Raw genomic sequence first — 20318 nt, forward strand, 5'->3', positions numbered from 1 at the left:
ATGATGTCTAACTATATATGAGCGGCTGTATGATGTCTGACTATATGAGCGGCTGTATGATGTCTGACTATACAATTGGCTGTATGTATGACTATATATGAGCAGCTGTATGATGTCTGACTATATATGAGCGGCTGTATGATGTCTGGCTATATATGAGCGGCTGTATGATGTCTGACTATATATGAGCGGCTGTATGATGTCTGGCTATATATGAGCGGCTGTATGATGTCTGACTATATATTAGTGGCTGTATGATGTCTGACTATATAATTGGCTGTATGTATGACTATATATGAGCAGCGGTATGATGTCTGACTATATATGAGCGGCTGTATGATGTCTGGCTATATATGAGCGGCTGTATGATGTCTGACTATATATTAGTGGCTGTATGATGTCTGACTATATAATTGGCTGTATGTATGACTATATATGAGCGGCGGTATGATGTCTGACTATATATGAGCGGCTGTATGATGTCTGACTATATATGAGCGGCTGTATGTATGACTATATATGAGCGGCGGTATGATGTCTGACTATATATGAGCGGCTGTATGATGTCTGACTATATATGAGCGGCTGCATGATGTCTGGCTGGATATGAACGGCTGTATGATGTCTGGCTGTATATAAGAGGCTGTATGATGTCTGACTATATATGAGCGGCTGTATGATGTCTGGCTGTATATGAGAGGCTGTATGATGTCTGGCTGTATATAAGAGGCTGTATGATGTCTGACTATATATGAGCGGCTGTATGATGTCTGACTATATATGAGCGGCGGTATGATGTCTGGCTCTATATGAGCGGCTGTATGATGTCTGGCTGCGTGTATTGCTGCTGTATGATGTCTGACTGAGTGGCTACATGCATGAGAGGGTGTATGATGAACGGCTGTATGTATGATGGGGTGTATGGTGTCTGGCTGTATGCATGAGTGGATGTCGGATGTATGATGTCTGTATGTATGAGCGGATGGATGGGTGGCTGTATATCTGCAATGTATGTGAGCAGGTGTTTGATGTCTGCCTGTATGTATGAGCAAGTGTATGATGTCTGACTATATATGAGCGGCTGTATGATGTCTGGTTATATGTATGAGCGGCTGTATGATGTCTGACTATATAATTGGCTGTATGTATGACTATATGAGCAGCAGTATGATGTCTGACTATATATGAGCGGCTGTATGTCTGGCTGTATATATGAGCGGCTGTATGATGTCTGGTTGTATATATGAGCGGCTGTATGATGTCTGACTATATATGAGCGGCTGTATGATGTCTGACTATGTATTAGTGGCTGTATGATGTCTGACTATATATGAGCGGCGGTATGATGTCTGGCTCTATATGAGCGGCTGTATGATGTCTGGCTGCGTGTATTGCGGCTGTATGATGTCTGACTGAGTGGCTACATGCATGAGAGGGTGTATGATGAACGGCTGTATGTATGATGGGGTGTATGGTGTCTGACTGTATGCATGAGTGGATGTCGGATGTATGATGTCTGTATGTATGAGCGGATGGATGGGTGGCTGTATATCTGCAATGTATGTGAGCAGGTGTTTGATGTCTGCCTGTATGTATGAGCAAGTGTATGATGTCTGACTATATATGAGCGGCTGTATGATGTCTGGTTATATGTATGAGCGGCTGTATGATGTCTGACTATATAATTGGCTGTATGTATGACTATATGAGCAGCGGTATGATGTCTGACTATATATGAGTGGCTGTTTGATGTCTGACTATATATGAGCGGCTGTATGATGTCTGGCTGTATATGAGCGGCTGTATGATATCTGACTATATATTAGTGGCTGTATGATGTCTGACTATATAATTGACTGTATGTATGACTATATATGAGCAGCGGTATGATGTCTGACTATATATGAGCGGCTGTATGATGTCTGACTATATATTAGTGGCTGTATGATGTCTGACTATATATGAGCGGCTGTATGATGTCTGACTATATATGAGCGGCTGTATGATGTCTGACTATATATTAGTGGCTGTATGATGTCTGACTATATATCAGCGGCGCTATGATGTCTGGCTATATATGAGCAGCTGTATGATGTCTGGCTATATATGAGCGGCTGTATGATGTCTGGCTATATATGAGCGGCTGTATGATGTCTGATTATATATTAGCGGCTGTATGATGTCTGACTATATAATTGGCTGTATGTATGACTATATATGAGCAGCGGTATGATGTCTGACTATATATGAGCGGCTGTATGATGTCTGGCTGTATATGAGCGGCTGTATGATGTCTGGCTGTATATGAGCGGCTGTATGATATCTGACTATATATTAGTGGCTGTATGATGTCTGACTATATAATTGGCTGTATGTATGACTATATATGAGCAGCGGTATGATGTCTGACTATATATGAGCGGCTGTATGATGTCTGACTATATATTAGTGGCTGTATGATGTCTGACTATATATCAGCGGCGCTATGATGTCTGGCTATATATGAGCAGCTATATGATGTCTGACTATATATGAGCGGCTGTATGATGTCTGGCTATATATGAGCGGCTGTATGATGTCTGGCTATATATGAGCGGCTGTATGATGTCTGACTATATATGAGCGGCTGTATGATGTCTGACTATATATGAGCGGCTGTATGATGTCTGGCTATATATGAGCGGCTGTATGATGCCTGACTATATATGAGCGGCTGTATGATGTCTGACTATATATGAGTGGCTGTATATATGAGCGGCTGTATGATGTCTGGTTGTATATATGAGCGGCTGTATGATGTCTGACTATATATGAGCGGCTGTATGATGTCTGACTATATATGAGCGGCTGTATGATGTCTGGCTATATATGAGCGGCTGTATGATGTCTGGCTGTATATAAGAGGCTATATGATGTCTGACTATATATGAGTGGCTGTATGATGTCTGGCTATATATGAGCGGCTGTATGATGTCTGACTATATATAAAAGGCTGTATGATGTCTGACTGTATATAAGAGGCTGTATGATGTCTGGCTGTATATAAGAGGCTGTATGATGTCTGGCTGTATATAAGAGGCTGTATGATGTCTGGCTGTATATAAGAGGCTGTATGATGTCTGGCTGTATATAAGAGGCTGTATGATGTCTGACTATATATGAGCGGCTGTATGATGTCTGGCTATATATGAGCGGCTGTATGATGTCTGACTATATATAAACGGCTGTATGATGTCTGACTGTATACAAGAGGCTGTATGATGTCTGACTGTATATGAGCGGCTGTATGATGTCTGGCTATATATGAGCGGCTGTATGATGTCTGACTGTATATGAGCGGCTGTATGTCTGGCTGTATATATGAGTGGCTGTATGATGTCTGGTTGTATATATGAGCGGCTGTATGATGTCTGACTATATATGAGCGGCTGTATGATGTCTGACTATATATGAGTGGCTGTATGATGTCTGGCTATATATGAGCGGCTGTATGATGTCTGACTGTATATAAGAGGCTGTATGATGTCTGGCTGTATATAAGAGGCTGTATGATGTCTGACTATATATGAGCGGCTGTATGATGTCTGACTATATATAAACGACTGTATGATATCTGACTGTATATAAGAGGCTGTATGATGTCTGACTATATATGAGCGGCTGTATGATGTCTGACTATATATAAACGACTGTATGATGTCTGACTATATATGAGCGGCTGTATGATGTCTGACTATATATGAGCGGCTGTATGATGTCTGGCTATATATGAGCGGCTGTATGATGTCTGACTGTATATAAGAGGCTGTATGATGTCTGGCTGTATATAAGAGGCTATATGATGTCTGACTATATATGAGCGGCTGTATGATGTCTGGCTATATATGAGCGGCTGTATGATGTCTGGCTGTATATAAACGGCTGTATGATGTCTGACTGTATATAAGAGGCTGTATGATGTCTGGCTGTATATAAGAGGCTGTATGATGTCTGGCTGTATATAAGAGGCTGTATGATGTCTGACTGTATATGAGCGGCTGTATGATGTCTAACTATATATGAGCGGCTGTATGATGTCTGGCTGTATATGAGCGGCTGTATGATGTCTGGCTGTATATATGAGCGGCTGTATGATGTCTGACTATATATGAACGGCTGTATGATGTCTGGCTGTATATGAGCGGCTGTATGATGTCTGACTATATATGAGCGGCTGTATGTCTGGCTGTATATATGAGCGGCTGTATGATGTCTGGTTGTATATCTGAGCGGCTGTATGATGTCTGACTATATATGAGCGGCTGTATGATGTCTGGCTGTATATAAGAGGCTGTATGATGTCTGACTGTATATAAGAGGCTGTATGATGTCTGGCTGTATATAAGAGGCTGTATGATGTCTGGCTGTATATGAGCGGCTGTATGATGTCTGGCTGTATATGAGCGGCTGTATGATGTCTGGCTGTATATGAGCGGCTGTATGATGTCTGGCTGTGTGTATGAGCGGTTCCATGATGTCTGGCTGTATGTAACTTACTATACCGGAGCGCCCCCTATATGCTGCATAAAGTTACCCAGCAAAGTCAGAGTCATATCCAGGAAGACAACTATGGCCCCATGAGCGGTGGTAGCGCACCCCCTGCTATGGTCATGCTCATCTACACAGTGAGGCGCGAGGCATGCACACACCGTGTCCAGTATTCGGCATCACATGCTGTGTCTGGCAACCATATATACCCCACCATAACCACCGGGCAGCGCGGAGAGTATATATGTCGCGTATGTATCAGGTGGATACATGATTTGCGCAGTCACCATCGGGGGAGAGACAGGAGAGAAAGGGGAGATGATGGGATGCAAGGAGGCCACCCAACCCGGCTGCCATGACAGCGGCTGATAACAGCGAGCTACACAAAGCTCAGAGGGACAATTAGTGAATCCAGCATGATCTGTAGGCAGGCAGGTTCATAGGTCATCGGGAAGCAGGAGAAGAGCAGCACAGAGGATGTCAGGAGAGGAGGAGATCACAGCTAAGGGTTACATGGAGGAGGAGCAGGATCCCCAGCAGCACAGAGGATGTCAGGAGAGGAGGAGATCACAGCTGAGGGTTACATGGAGGAGGAGCAGGATCCCCAGCAGCACAGAGGATGTCAGGAGAGGAGACCACAGCTGAGAGTTACATGGTGGAGGGGCAGGATCCCCAGCAGCACAGAGGATGTCAGGAGAGGAGGAGATCACAGCTGAGAGTTACATGGAGGAGGAGCAGGATCTCCAGCAGCACAGAGGATGTCAGGAGAGGAGGAGATCACAGCTGAGGGTTACATGGAGGAGGAGCAGGATCCCCAGCAGCACAGAGGATGTCAGGAGAGGAGACCACAGCTGAGAGTTACATGGTGGAGGGGCAGGATCCCCAGCAGCACAGAGGATGTCAGGAGAGGAGGAGATCACAGCTGAGAGTTACATGGAGGAGGAGCAGGATCCCCAGCAGCACATAGGATGTCAGGAGAGGAGGAGATCATAGCTGAAAGTTACATGGAGGGAGGAGCAGGATCCCCAGCAGCACAGAGGATGTCAGGAGAGAGGAGATCACAGCTGAGAGTTACATGGAGGAGGAGCAGGATCCCGAGCAGCACAGAGGATGTCAGGAGAGAGGAGATCACAGCTGAGAGTTACATGGAGGAGGAGCAGGATCCCAGCAGCACAGAGGATGTCAGGAGAGGAGGAGATCACAGCTGAGGGTTACATGGAGGAGGAGCAGGATCCCCAGCAGCACAGAGGATGTCAGGAGAGAGGAGATCACAGCTGAGAGTTACATGGAGGAGGAGCAGGATCCCAGCAGCACAGAGGATGTCAGGAGAGAGGAGATCACAACTGAGAGTAACATGGAGGAGGAGCAGGATCCCAGCAGCACAGAGGATGTCAGGAGAGGAGGAGATCACAGCTGAGAGTTACATGGAGGAGGAGCAGGATCCCAGCAGCACAGAGGATGTCAGGAGAGGAGGAGATCACAGCTGAGAGTTACATGGAGGAGGAGCAGGATCCCAGCAGCACAGAGGATGTCAGGAGAGAGGAGATCACAGCTGAGAGTTACATGGAGGAGGAGCAGGATCTCCAGCAGCACAGAGGATGTCAGGAGAGAGGAGATCACAGCTGAGAGTTACATGGAGGAGGAGCAGGATCCCCAGCAGCACAGAGGATGTCAGGAGAGAGGAGATCACCGCTGAGAGTTACATGGAGGAGGAGCAGGATCCCAGCAGCACAGAGGTTGTCAGGAGAGGAGATCACAGCTGAGAGTTACATGGAGGAGGAGCAGGATCTCCAGCAGCACAGAGGATGTCAGGAAAGAGGAGATCACAGCTGAGAGTTACATGGAGGAGGAGCAGGATCCCCAGCAGCACAGAGGATGTCAGGAGAGAGGAGATCACAGCTGAGAGTTACATGGAGGAGGAGCAGGATCCCAGCAGCACAGAGGATGTCAGGAGAGGAGGAAATCACAGCTGAGAGTTACATGGAGGAGGAGCAGGATCCCCAGCAGCACAGAGGATGTCAGGAGAGGAGGAGATCACAGCTGAGAGTTACATGGAGGAGGAGCAGGATCTCCAGCATCACAGAGGATGTCAGGAGAGGAGATCACAGCTGAGAGTTACATGGAGGAGGAGGAGGATCCCAGCAGCACAGAGGATGTCAGGAGAGAGGAGATCACAGCTGAGAGTTACATGGAGGAGGAGCAGGATCCCCAGCAGCACAGAGGATGTCAGGAGAGGAGGAGATCACAGCTGAGAGTTACATGGAGGAGGAGCAGGATCCCCAGCAGCACAGAGGTTGTCAGGAGAGAGGAGATCACAGCTGAGAGTTACATGGTGGAGTAGCAGGATCCCAGCAGCACAGAGGATGTCAGGAGAGGAGGAGATCACAGCTGAGAGTTACATGGAGGAGGAGCAGGATCTCCAGCAGCACAGAGGTTGTCAGGAGAGAGGAGATCACAGCTGAGAGTTACATGGTGGAGTAGCAGGATCCCAGCAGCACAGAGGATGTCAGGAGAGGAGGAGATCACAGCTGAGAGTTACATGGAGGAGGAGCTGGATCCCCAGCAGCACAGAGGATGTCAGGAGAGGAGATCACAGCTGAGAGTTACATGGAGGAGAAGCAGGATCGCCAGCAGCACAGAGGATGTCAGGAGAGGAGGAGATCACAGCTGAGAGTTACATGGAGGAGGAGCAGGATCCCCAGCAGCACAGAGGATGTCAGGAGAGGAGATCACAGCTGAGAGTTACATGCAGGAGGAACAGGATCCCCAGCAGCACAGAGGATGTCAGGAGAGGAGGAGATCACAGCTGAGAGTTACATAGAGGAGGAGCAGGATCCCAGCAGCACAGAGGATCTCAGGAGAGGAGGAGATCACAGCTGAGAGTTACATGGAGGAGGAGCAGGATCCCAGCAGCACAGAGGATGTCAGCAGTGTGATGATGTGGGGACCCCCGGCTGTCCTATCATACCATTATAACTTGCCTGCCTACAGATCTCCTCGGCATCAGGGGGGGACATGGTGTGCACTGAATTCTGAGGTGATGACCGTCAATCACAGTGACAGGAGTACTACAAGTACAAGAAACACTCAGTGATGGTGGGGGAGGGGCTACCTTTAAGAAGTGGAAAGTTTTTATATGACAGCCCTGGAAAACAGAAAAAACTACATAATTAGTCAGCGACAGACAGACATCAGCGAGACAGAGACCGCCGAGGAAGGGAGACCCCTATAGTCCGCAGAGGAAGGGAGCCCCCACAGACTGCAGAGAAAATGAGCCCCCTACAGACCGCCGAGGAAGGGAGCCCCCTACAGACCACAGACGAAGGGAGCCCCCCATAGACGAAGGTAGACCCCACAGATCACAGAGGAAGGGAGCCCCCCCACAGACCATAGAAGAAGGGAGCCCCCTTATTGTCCGCCGAGGAAGGGAGCCCTCTACAGACCACAGAAGAAGGGAGCCCTCCACAGACCACCGAGTAAGGGAGTCCCCTATAGTCCGCTGAGGAAGGGAGACCCTCACAGACCGCAGAAGAAGGGAGCCCCATACATACCGCTATGAAAGAGGCACCCCCTACAGACTGTCCGGAAAGACTCCAAGATAGACCTTGCCACCCCGCATACACTACAAAGGCCCTGCCACACCGCATACACTAGAGACCCCGCCACATCGCCCACACTGCAGGGGCACCGCCAGCCCTGGGGGGACTCAACAGACAGGACAAAACAGAAGTAATTATATCAGCACACGCCACCTTCTGGACATGAATAGCATTACATCAGATTTAACAGCTCTTGTGGCCATCTAGTGGACGCCTTATGCATTACATGTGTTACATTAAACACGCGCCATCTTGTGGACATTTCTTGTACTTCAAGGACCATTTGAAATGCCGACAAATCTGAAAGATTGTTATGGACCTTCTAAAAATGTCAGTGAGGATTGTAACCCGGGAATACGGAAAACCTGACAAAAAGGTAAGAAAGTACACCCTTTATTAGTACTTGTGCACTAGAAACTGGGGGTGAAGAAGGCCAGAAAGGGGCACTGTGATGTCAGAGAAGACCATGAGATACGGCCCCCCAAGTGTCCGACGCAGTTACTCTGGAGTTATATTGTCACATGAGAGTTGACGATCCTCACCTCAAACTTCTGCCGCAGCTCCAGGTTACCATCATCGGCTTCTGGGATGGGGACGTTGTAATACTCGCCCTCCTCCTGATTCAGGAGCTTGTACCTAGAGGGACGGAGGAAAACATCAGGCACCATACAGAAACATGGAGGGCCGCTGCAGGTAGAAGGCGACAGCAGAGAGCAGCTGAGGGGAAAAAAAGACAGCAGAGAGCAGCTGTGGAAAAAAGGAGACAGCAGAGAGCAGCTGCGGGGAGAAGGCGACAGCAGAGAGCAGCTGCAGAGAGAAGGTGACAGCAGAGAGCAGCTGCGGGGAGAAGGCGACAGCAGAGAGCAGCTGCGGGGAGAAGGCGACAGCAGAGAGCAGCTGCGGGGAGAAGGCGACAGCAGAGAGCAGCTGCGGGGAGAAGGCGACAGCAGAGAGCAGCTGCGGGGAGAAGGCGACAGCAGAGAGCAGCTGCGGGGAGAAGGCGACAGCAGAGAGCAGCTGCGGGGAGAAGGCGACAGCAGAGAGCAGCTGCTGGGAGAAGGCGACAGCAGAGAGCAGCTGCGGGGAGAAGGCGACAGCAGAGAGCAGCTTCGGGGAGAAGGCGACAGCAGAGAGCAGCTTCGGGGAGAAGGCGACAGCAGAGAGCAGCTGCGGGGAGAAGGCGACAGCAGAGAGCAGCTGCGGGGAGAAGGCGACAGGAAAGAGCAGCTGCAGGGAGAAGGCGACAGAGCAGTTGCGGGGAGAAGGCGACAGCAGAGAGCAGCTAGGGAGAAGGCGATAGAGAGCAGCTGTGGGGAGAAGGCAACAGCAGAGAGCAGCTGCGGGGAGAAGGCGATAGAGAGCAGTTGCGGGGAGAAGGCGACAGCAGAGAGCAGCTGCGGGGAGAAGGCGACAGCAGAGAGCAGTTACGGAGAGAAGGCGACAGCAGAGAGCAGCTGCGGGGAGAAGGCGACAGCAGAGAGCAGCTGCGGGGAGAAGGCGACAGCAGAGAGCAGCTGCGGGGAGAAGGCGACAGCAGAGAGCAGCTTCGGGGAGAAGGCGACAGCAGAGAGCAGCTTCGGGGAGAAGGCGACAGCAGAGAGCAGCTTCGGGGAGAAGGCGACAGCAGAGAGCAGCTGCAGGGAGAAGGCGACAGAGCAGTTGCGGGGAGAAGGCGACAGCAGAGAGCAGCTGGGGAGAAGGCGATAGAGAGCAGCTGTGGGGAGAAGGCAACAGCAGAGAGCAGTTGCGGGGAGAAGGCGACAGCAGAGAGCAGCTGCGGGGAGAAGGCGACAGCAGAGAGCAGCTGCGGGGAGAAGGCGACAGCAGAGAGCAGCTGCTGGGAGAAGGCGACAGCAGAGAGCAGCTGCGGGGAGAAGGCGACAGCAGAGAGCAGCTTCGGGGAGAAGGCGACAGCAGAGAGCAGCTTCGGGGAGAAGGCGACAGCAGAGAGCAGCTGCGGGGAGAAGGCGACAGCAGAGAGCAGCTGCGGGGAGAAGGCGACAGGAAAGAGCAGCTGCAGGGAGAAGGCGACAGAGCAGTTGCGGGGAGAAGGCGACAGCAGAGAGCAGCTAGGGAGAAGGCGATAGAGAGCAGCTGTGGGGAGAAGGCAACAGCAGAGAGCAGCTGCGGGGAGAAGGCGATAGAGAGCAGTTGCGGGGAGAAGGCGACAGCAGAGAGCAGCTGCGGGGAGAAGGCGACAGCAGAGAGCAGTTACGGAGAGAAGGCGACAGCAGAGAGCAGCTGCGGGGAGAAGGCGACAGCAGAGAGCAGCTGCGGGGAGAAGGCGACAGCAGAGAGCAGCTGCGGGGAGAAGGCGACAGCAGAGAGCAGCTTCGGGGAGAAGGCGACAGCAGAGAGCAGCTTCGGGGAGAAGGCGACAGCAGAGAGCAGCTTCGGGGAGAAGGCGACAGCAGAGAGCAGCTGCAGGGAGAAGGCGACAGAGCAGTTGCGGGGAGAAGGCGACAGCAGAGAGCAGCTGGGGAGAAGGCGATAGAGAGCAGCTGTGGGGAGAAGGCAACAGCAGAGAGCAGTTGCGGGGAGAAGGCGACAGCAGAGAGCAGCTGCGGGGAGAAGGCGACAGCTGAGAGCAGCTGTGGGGAGAAGGCGACAGCAGAGAGCAGTTGCGGAGAGAAGGCGACAGCAGAGAGCAGCTGCGGGAACAAGAGGGCGAAACTGGGGACAAGAGGGCCACAGTGGTGAGCAGAGGGACACAGCAGAGGGAAAAGGGCTGAAAGCGATGCAGGGCACTGGGGGGGGGGGGGAGGGGGGGACTGAATAGGGATAAAAGCATCGTGGTGCATGGAGCTGGGGGCCACAGCAGGGAGAGGGACAGTGCAGGGACAGGGGAATGTTGGAACATGGAGTTGGGAGCTGATGACGGGAGCGTGTGGTAGCACAGGTTTAGGAAAATAAATGGTGGTGCATGGAGCTGGTGGCCGGTGCAGGGAGCCGGGTGCAGCGCAGGGACAGGAGAATAGTGGTGCATGGAGCTGGTGGCCGGTGCAGGGAGCCGGGTGCAGCGCAGGGACAGAATAGTGGTGCATGGAGCTTGCGGATGATGCAGAGAGCCGGGTGCAGCGCAGGGACAGGAGAATAGTGGTGCATGGAGCTGGTGGCTGATGCAGGGAGTTGGGTGCAGCGCAGGGATAAGAGAATAGTTGTGCAGGGAACTGGCGGCTGATGCAGGGAGCCGGGTGCAGCGCAGGGATATGAGAATAGTGGTGCATGGAGCTAGTGGCTGATGCAGGGAGCCGGGTGCAGCGCAGGGACAGGAGAATAGAGGTGCATGGAGCTGGTGGCCGGTGCAGGGAGCAGCGCAGGGACAGGAGAATAGTGGAGCATGGAGCTGGTGGCTGGTGCAGGGAGCCGGGTGCAGCGCAGGGACAGGAGAATAGTGGAGCATGGAGCTGGTGGCTGATGCAGGGAGCTGGGTGCAGCGCAGGGACAGGAGAATAGTGGTGCGTGGAGCTGGTGGCTGATGCAGGGAGCTGGTGGCTGATGCAGGGAGCCGGGTGCAGCGCAGGGACAGGAGAACAGTGGAGCATGGAGCTGGTGGCTGATGCAGGGAGCTGGGTGCAGCGCAGGGACAGGAGAATAGTGGTGCGTGGAGCTGGTGGCTGATGCAGGGAGCTGGTGGCTGATGCAGGGAGCTTGTGGCTGATGCAGGGAGATGGTGGCTGATGCAGGGAGCTGGTGGCTGATGCAGGGAGCTGGTGGCTGATGCAGGGAGCTGGTGGCTGATGCAGGGAGCTGGTGGCTGATGCAGGGCAGGGACAGGAGAATAGTGGAGCATGGAGCTGGTGGCTGATGCAAGGAGCTGGGTGCAGCACAAGGACAGGAGAATAGTGGTGCATGGAGCTGTTGGCTGATGCAGGGAGCCGGGTGCAGCGCAGGGACAGGAGAATAGTGGAGCATGGAGCTGGTGGCTGATGCAGGGAGCCGGGTGCAGCGCAGGGACAGGAGAATAGTGGAGCATGGAGCTGGTGGCTGATGCAGGGAGCCGGGTGCAGCGCATGGACAGGAGAATAGTGGAGCAGGGAGCTGGTGGCTGATGCAGGGAGCCGGGTGCAGCGCATGGACAGGAGAATAGTGGAGCAGGGAGCTGGTGGCTGATGCAGGGAGCCGGGTGCAGCGCAGGGACAGGAGAATAGTGGAGCATGGAGCTGGTGGCTGATGCAGGGAGCAGGGTGCAGCGCAGGGACAGGAGAATAGTGGAGCATGGAGCTGGTGGCTGATGCAGGGAGCCGGGTGCAGCGCAGGGACAGGAGAATAGTGGTGCCTGGAGTTAGGGGCCGATGCAGGTAGTGCTCAGACATGGATCCAAGGAGACAGGGTGGGCACATCCGCCTGACATTTGCATGCTTCAATCAGGAAGCCGAGTGGCCCCTTCGATCACTCACCAGCCACACGCCGGCATCTTCATCAGTTCAGAGACCCCAAATGAGAAGGATCCCATGAAGTCGTTCCTGGTGGTCCGGTCCCAGTCCCAGATCTCTATGGAGAGGCGCCGGTCCTTGTCCGATGGCTTTAGTTTACTGCGACAGAAAGAGAAGCAGAAGGTGAGCGCGGCACCCAGTGCTGCTCCACCTGCGGGCCCTGGCGCTCGGACCACCTACAACGTGAAGGTCTCGTTCCAGTGCGGGTTCAGCGAGGAGCGGATGGTTTTGGTTTTCTTTTTACTCTCATTCTTCGGGTCTGGGATGAGTTTCAGCTTGACGTAGGGATCTGACAATCCATTGGGATCCATAGGGATCAAGTTCTTGGCTTCTCGGACTGCAAGGAAAAGCAGAAACAAGAAAAACCATGAGACACAATACACAGCTAAAGCCCAGCCCACGAGGATCCGATGCCTGCTGTGCTGCATCAGCCATATAACAGGTGGGGAGCATAAACAACCAATCAGGTCACTGCTTTCATTTCCCATCATGCATGACGTTTGTGAGAGCTGAAATGTGAGTGGTGGCATTTATTAGCCAGCATTGGCTGATAACACAGAGCAGTAGCGGCAGTTTCTCTAGGTGAGTGGTTTGCAGTCTATCTGGTCTCTGATCGCTGACACGCTGAGAATTCTCTGTCTCCCGGATTTTCCGCATCTCAGGAATGAAACTTTCCATGACTTGTGTGGGAACATGAGTGAAATCTCCTGGGTGGAGCAGCTGCAGTATGCAGAGCGTCCACTGGAGGGAGCCCTCCCACTAGAGTATAAAGCAGGAGATGCTGGGAGACAGCGCAGACTGGTGGAGGAGGGCGGCACTGCACCACGTGGAGTAAAGGAGAAGGAGCGCAAATTGGGAGCCGGTCACGTGACTTCCCAATGGCAGCTGACAAGTCACCAGGATGAAAACTCAGAGCTCAGTGCTACTGTGCAGGGTCCACACAGGAGAGAAGTGCTACTGTGCAGGGTCCACACAGGAGAGAAGGGTTACTGTGCAGGGTCCACACAGGAGAGAAGCGTTACTGTGCAGAGTCCACACAGGAGAGAAGGGCTACTGTGCAGGGTCCACACAGGAGAGAAGGGCTACTGTGCAGGGTCCACACAGGAGAGAAGGGTTACTGTGCAGGGTCCACACAGGAGAGAAGGGCTACTGTGCAGGGTCCACACAGGAGAGAAGGGTTACTGTGCAGGGTCCACACAGGAGAGAAGGGCTACTGTGCAGGGTCCACACAGGAGAGAAGGGTTACTGTGCAGGGTCCACACAGGAGAGAAGGGCTACTGTGCAGGGTCCACACAGGAGAGAAGGGTTACTGTGCAGGGTCCACACAGGAGAGAAGGGCTACTGCGCAGGGTCCACACAGGAGAGAAGGGCTACTGCGCAGAGTCCACACAGGAGAGAAGTGCTACTGCGCAGGGTCCACACAGGAGAGAAGGGTTACTGTGCAGGGTCCACACAGGAGAGAAGGGCTACTGTGCAGGGTCCACACAGGAGAGAAGGGTTACTGTGCAGGGTCCACACAGGAGAGAAGGGCTACTGCGCAGGGTCCACACAGGAGAGAAGGGCTACTGCGCAGAGTCCACACAGGAGAGAAGTGCTACTGCGCAGGGTCCACACAGGAGAGAAGTGCTACTGCGCAGGGTCCACACAGGAGAGAAGGGCTACTGCGCAGGGTCCACACAGGAGAGAAGTGCTACTGTGCAGGGTCCACACAGGAGAAAAGTGCTACTGTGCAGGGTCCACACAGGAGAGAAGTGCTACTGTGCAGGGTCCACACTGGAGAGAAGTGCTACTGTGCAGGGTCCACACAGGAGAGAAGGGCTACTGTGCAGGGTTCACACAGGAGAGAAGTGCTACTGTGCAGGGTCCACACAGGAGAGAAGTGCTACTGTGCAGGGTCCACACAGGAGAGAAGGGCTACTGTGCAGGGTCCACACAGGAGAGAAGGGCTACTGTGCAGGGTCCACACAGGAGAGAAGTGCTACTGTGCAGGGTCCACACAGGAGAGAAGTGCTACTGTGCAGGGTCCACACAGGAGAGAAGTGCTACTGTGCAGGGTCCACACAGGAGAGAAGTGCTACTGTGCAGGGTCCACACAGGAGAGAAGTGCTACTGTGCAGGGTCATAGTAACATAGTAACATAGTTAGTAAGGCCGAAAAAAGACATTTGTCCATCCAGTTCAGCCTATATTCCATCATAATAAATACCCAGATCTACGTCCTTCTACAGAACCTAATAATTGTATGATACAATATTGTTCTGCTCCAGGAAGACATCCAGGCCTCTCTTGAACCCCTCGACTGAGTTCGCCATCACCACCTCCTCAGGCAAGCAATTCCAGATTCTCACTGCCCTAACAGTAAAGAATCCTCTTCTATGTTGGTGGAAAAACCTTCTCTCCTCCAGACGCAAAGAATGCCCCCTTGTGCCCGTCACCTTCCTTGGTATAAACAGATCCTCAGCGAGATATTTGTATTGTCCCCTTATATACTTATACATGGTTATTAGATCGCCCCTCAGTCGTCTTTTTTCTAGACTAAATAATCCTAATTTCGCTAATCTATCTGGGCATTGTAGTTCTCCCATCCCCTTTATTAATTTTGTTGCCCTCCTTTGTACTCTCTCTAGTTCCATTATATCCTTCCTGAGCACCGGTGCCCAAAACTGGACACAGTACTCCATGTGCGGTCTAACTAGGGATTTGTACAGAGGCAGTATAATGCTCTCATCATGTGTATCCAGACCTCTTTTAATGCACCCCATGATCCTGTTTGCCTTGGCAGCTGCTGCCTGGCACTGGCTGCTCCAGGTAAGTTTATCATTAACTAGGATCCCCAAGTCCTTCTCCCTGTCAGATTTACCCAGTGGTTTCCCGTTCAGTGTGTAACGGTGATATTGATTCCTTCTTCCCATGTGTATAACCTTACATTTATCATTGTTAAACCTCATCTGCCACCTTTCAGCCCAAGTTTCCAACTTATCCAGATCCATCTGTAGCAGAATACTATCTTCTCTTGTATTAACTGCTTTACATAGTTTTGTATCATCTGCAAATATCGATATTTTACTGTGTAAACCTTCTACCAGATCATTAATGAATATGTTGAAGAGAACAGGTCCCAATACTGACCCCTGCGGTACCCCACTGGTCACAGCGACCCAGTTAGAGACTATACCATTTATAACCACCCTCTGCTTTCTATCACTAAGCCAGTTACTAACCCATTTACACACATTTTCCCCCAGACCAAGCATTCTCATTTTGTGTACCAACCTCTTGTGCGGCACGGTATCAAACGCTTTGGAAAAATCGAGATATACCACGTCCAATGACTCACCGTGGTCCAGCCTATAGCTTACCTCTTCATAAAAACTGATTAGATTGGTTTGACAGGAGCGATTTCTCATAAACCCATGCTGATATGGAGTTAAACAGTTATTCTCATTGAGATAATCCAGAATAACATCCCTCAGAAACCCTTCAAATATTTTACCAACAATAGAGGTTAGACTTACTGGCCTATAATTTCCAGGTTCACTTTTAGAGCCCTTTTTGAATATTGGCACCACATTTGCTATGCGCCAGTCCTGCGGAACAGACCCTGTCGCTATAGAGTCCCTAAAAATAAGAAATAATGGTTTATCTATTACATTACTTAGTTCTCTTAGTACTCGTGGGTGTATGCCATCCGGACCCGGAGATTTATCTATTTTAATCTTATTTAGCCGGTTTCGCACCTCTTCTTGGGTTAGATTGGTGACCCTTAATATAGGGTTTTCATTGTTTCTTGGGATTTCACCTAGCATTTCATTTTCCACCGTGAATACCGTGGAGAAGAAGGTGTTTAATATGTTAGCTTTTTCCTCGTCATCTACAACCATTCTTTCCTCACTATTTTTTAAGGGGCCTACATTTTCAGTTTTTATTCTTTTACTATTGATATAGTTGAAGAACAGTTTGGGATTAGTTTTACTCTCCTTAGCAATGTGCTTCTCTGTTTCCTTTTTGGCAGCTTTAATTAGTTTTTTAGATAAAGTATTTTTCTCCCTATAGTTTTTTAGAGCTTCAATGGTGCCATCCTGCTTTAGTAGTGCAAATGCTTTCTTTTTACTGTTAATTGCCTGTCTTACTTCTTTGTTTAGCCACATTGGGTTTTTCCTATTTCTAGTCCTTTTATTCCCACAAGGTATAAACCGCTTACACTGCCTATTTAGGATGTTCTTAAACATTTCCCATTTATTATCTGTATTCTCATTTCTGAGGATATTGTCCCAGTCTACCAGATTAAGGGCATCTCTAAGCTGTTCAAACTTTGCCTTCCTAAAGTTCAATGTTTTTGTGACTCCCTGACAAGTCCCCCTAGTGAAAGACAGGTGAAACTGCACAATATTGTGGTCGCTATTTCCTAGATGCCCGACCACCTGCAGATTTGTTATTCTGTCAGGTCTATTAGATAGTATTAGGTCTAAAAGTGCTGCTCCTCTGGTTGGATTCTGCACCAATTGTGAAAGATAATTTTTCTTGGTTATTAGCAGAAACCTGTTGCCTTTATGGGTTTCACAGGTTTCTGTTTCCCAGTTAATATCCGGGTAGTTAAAGTCCCCCATAACCAGGACCTCATTATGGGTTGCAGCTTCATCTATCTGCTTTAGAAGTAGACTTTCCATGCTTTCTGTTATATTTGGGGGTTTGTAACAGACCCCAATGAGAATTTTGTTACCATTTTTCCCTCCATGAATTTCAACCCATATGGACTCGACATCCTCATTCCCTTCGCTAATATCCTCCCTTAAAGTGGACTTTAGACAAGACTTTACATAGAGACAAACCCCTCCTCCTCTCCGATTTTTACGATCCTTTCTAAACAGACTGTAACCCTGTAAGTTAACTGCCCAGTCATAGCTTTCATCTAACCATGTCTCGGTTATTCCCACTATGTCAAAGTTACCTGTAGATATTTCTGCTTCTAGTTCTTCCATCTTGTTTGTCAGGCTTCTGGCATTTGCGAGCATGCAGTTTAGAGGATTTTGTTTTGTTCCAATCTCCTCACTGTGGATTGTTTTAGAAATGTTCTTACCTCCCTTCTGAGTATGTTTTCCTGGGTCGTCTTTGTTCGAGTCTAATGTTTTTCTTCCCGTCCCCTCTTCTTCTAGTTTAGGGGTCCACACAGGAGAGAAGGGCTACTGTGCAGGGTCCACACAGGAGAGAAGTGCTACTGTGCAGGGTCCACACAGGAGAGAAGGGCTACTGTGCAGGGTCCACACAGGAGAGCAGGGCTACTGTGCAGGGTCCACACAAATGAGAAGTGCTACTGTGCAGGGTCCACACAGGGGAGAAATGCTACTGTGCGGGGTCCACACAGGAGAGAAGTGCTACTGTGCGGGGTCCACACAGGAGAGAAGGGCTACTGTGCAGGGTCCACACAGGAGAGAAGTGCTACTGTGCAGGGTCCACACAGGGGAGAAGGGCTACTGTGCATGGTCCACACAAATGAGAAGTGCTATTGTGCAGGGTCCACACAGGGGAGAAATGCTACTGTGCAGGGTCCACATCAGTGACCGGGGGGCACACACGGTGCGGAGTGACATCAGTGACTGGGGGGCACACACAGTGCGGAGTGACATCAGTGACTGGGGGGCACACACAGGTGCGTGGTGACATCAGTGACTGGGGGCACACACGGTGCAGGGTGACAGTGACTGGGGGGCACACACGGGTGCGGGGTGACATCAGTGACTGGGGGCACACACGGTGCGGGGAGACATCAGTGACTGGTGGGCACACACAGGTACAGGGTGACATCAGTGACTGGGGGCACACATGGTGCGGGGTGACATCAGTGACCGGGGGGCACACACGGGTACAGGGTGACATCAGTGACCAGGGGGCACACACGGTGCGGGGTGATATCGGTAACTGGGGGGCACACACGGGTCCGGGGTGACATTAGTGACTGGGAGGCACACACGGTGTGGGGAGACATCAGTGACTGGGGGGCACACAGGTTTGGGGAAACATCAGTGACTGGGGGCACACACGGTGTGGGGTGACATCAGTGACTGGGGGGCACACACGGGTACAGGGTGACATCAGTGACTGGGGGGCACACACGGGTACAGGGTGACATCAGTGACTGGGGGGCACACGGTGCGGGGTGACATCAATGACTGGGGGGCACACACGGTGCGGGGTGACATCAGTGACTGGGGGGCACACGCGGTGCGGGGTGACATCAGTGACTGGGGGGGCACACACGGCTACGGGGTGACATCAGTGACTGGGGGGCACACGTGGGAGACATCAGTGACTGGGGGGCACACACAGGTTCGGGGTGACATCAGTGACTGGGGGGCACACACTGCGGGGTGACATCAGTGACTGGGGGGCACACACAGTGCAGGGTGACATCAGTGACTGGGGGGCACACACGTTGCGGGGTGACATCAGTGACTGGGGGGCACACGTTGCAGGGTGACATCAGTGACTGGGGGGCACACAAGGTGCGGGGTGACATCAGGGACATCGAGGCACACATGGTGCGGGGTGACATCAGTGACTGGGGGCACACACGGGTACAGGGTGACATCAGTGACTGGGGGCACACACGGGTACAGAGTGACATCAGTGACTGGGGGCACACATGGTGCGGGGTAATATCAGTAACTGGGGGGCACACACGGTGCGGGTGACATCAGTGACTGGGGGGCACACACGGTGCAAGGCGACAACAGTGACTGGGGGCACACACGGTGCGGGGTGACATCAGTGACTGGGGGCACACACAGGTTCGGGGTGACATCAGTGACTGGGGGGCACACACGGTGCAGGGTGACATCAGTGACTGGGGGGCACACACGGTGCGGGGTGACATCAGTGATCGGGGGGCACACGGTGCAGCGTGACATCAGTGACTGGGGGCACACACAGTGCGGGGTGACATCAGTGACTGGGGGGCACACACGGTGCGGGGTGACATCAGTGACTGGGGGGCACACACAGTGCGGGGTGACATCAGTGACTGGGGGGCACACACGGTGCGGGGTGACATCAGTGACTGGGGGCACACACAGTGCGGGGTGACATCAGTGACCGGGGGGCACACACGGTGCGGGGTGACATCAGTGACTGGGGGGCAAACACGGTGCGGGGTGACATCAGTGACTGGGGGCACACACGGTGCGGGGTGACATCAGTGATCGGGGGGCACACACGGTGCGGGGTGATATCGGTAACTGGGGGGCACACACGGGTCCGGGGTGACAGTGACTGGGAGGCACACACGGTGTGGGGAGACATCAGTGACTGGGGGGCACACAGGTTTGGGGAGACATCAGTGACTGGGGGGCACACATGGTGCAGGGTGACATCAGTGACTGGGGGCACACACAGGTACAGGGTGACATCAGTGACTGGGGGGCACACACGGGTACAGGGTGACATCAGTGACTGGGGGGCACACACGGTGCGGGGTGACATCAATGACTGGGGGGCACACGGTGCGGGGTGACATCAGTGACTGGGGGCACACGCGGTGCGGGGTGACATCAGTGACTGGGGGGCACACACGGCTACGGGGTGACATCAGTGACTGGGGGGCACACGTGGGAGACATCAATGACTGGGGGGCACACACAGGTTCGGGGTGACATCAGTGACTGGGGGGGCACACAAGGGTACAGGGTGACATCAGTGACTGGGGGGCACACACGTTGCGGGGTGACATCAGTGACTGGGGGGCACACGTTGCAGGGTGACAT

The 20318-nt window shown here is 52.1% G+C and overlaps 1 protein-coding gene across 1 annotated transcript in view; it reads right to left on the bottom strand.

Moving 5' to 3' along the window:
* PRKCA (protein kinase C alpha) overlaps window positions 1–20318 on the bottom strand; it is a 148385-nt gene that overhangs the window by 23869 nt on the left and 104198 nt on the right. The window contains exons 6-8 of the mRNA XM_069749181.1: window positions 12743–12899; window positions 12527–12661; window positions 8669–8762 (exon numbers count right to left, since the gene is read on the bottom strand). Of these exons, the coding sequence (XP_069605282.1) occupies window positions 8669–8762; window positions 12527–12661; window positions 12743–12899 (386 nt within the window). The remainder of the gene's footprint in view (window positions 1–8668; window positions 8763–12526; window positions 12662–12742; window positions 12900–20318) is intronic.

This window comes from Ranitomeya imitator, chromosome 2 (genome assembly GCF_032444005.1).
Source record: "Ranitomeya imitator isolate aRanImi1 chromosome 2, aRanImi1.pri, whole genome shotgun sequence".
Taxonomy (NCBI): Eukaryota; Metazoa; Chordata; class Amphibia; order Anura; family Dendrobatidae; genus Ranitomeya; species Ranitomeya imitator.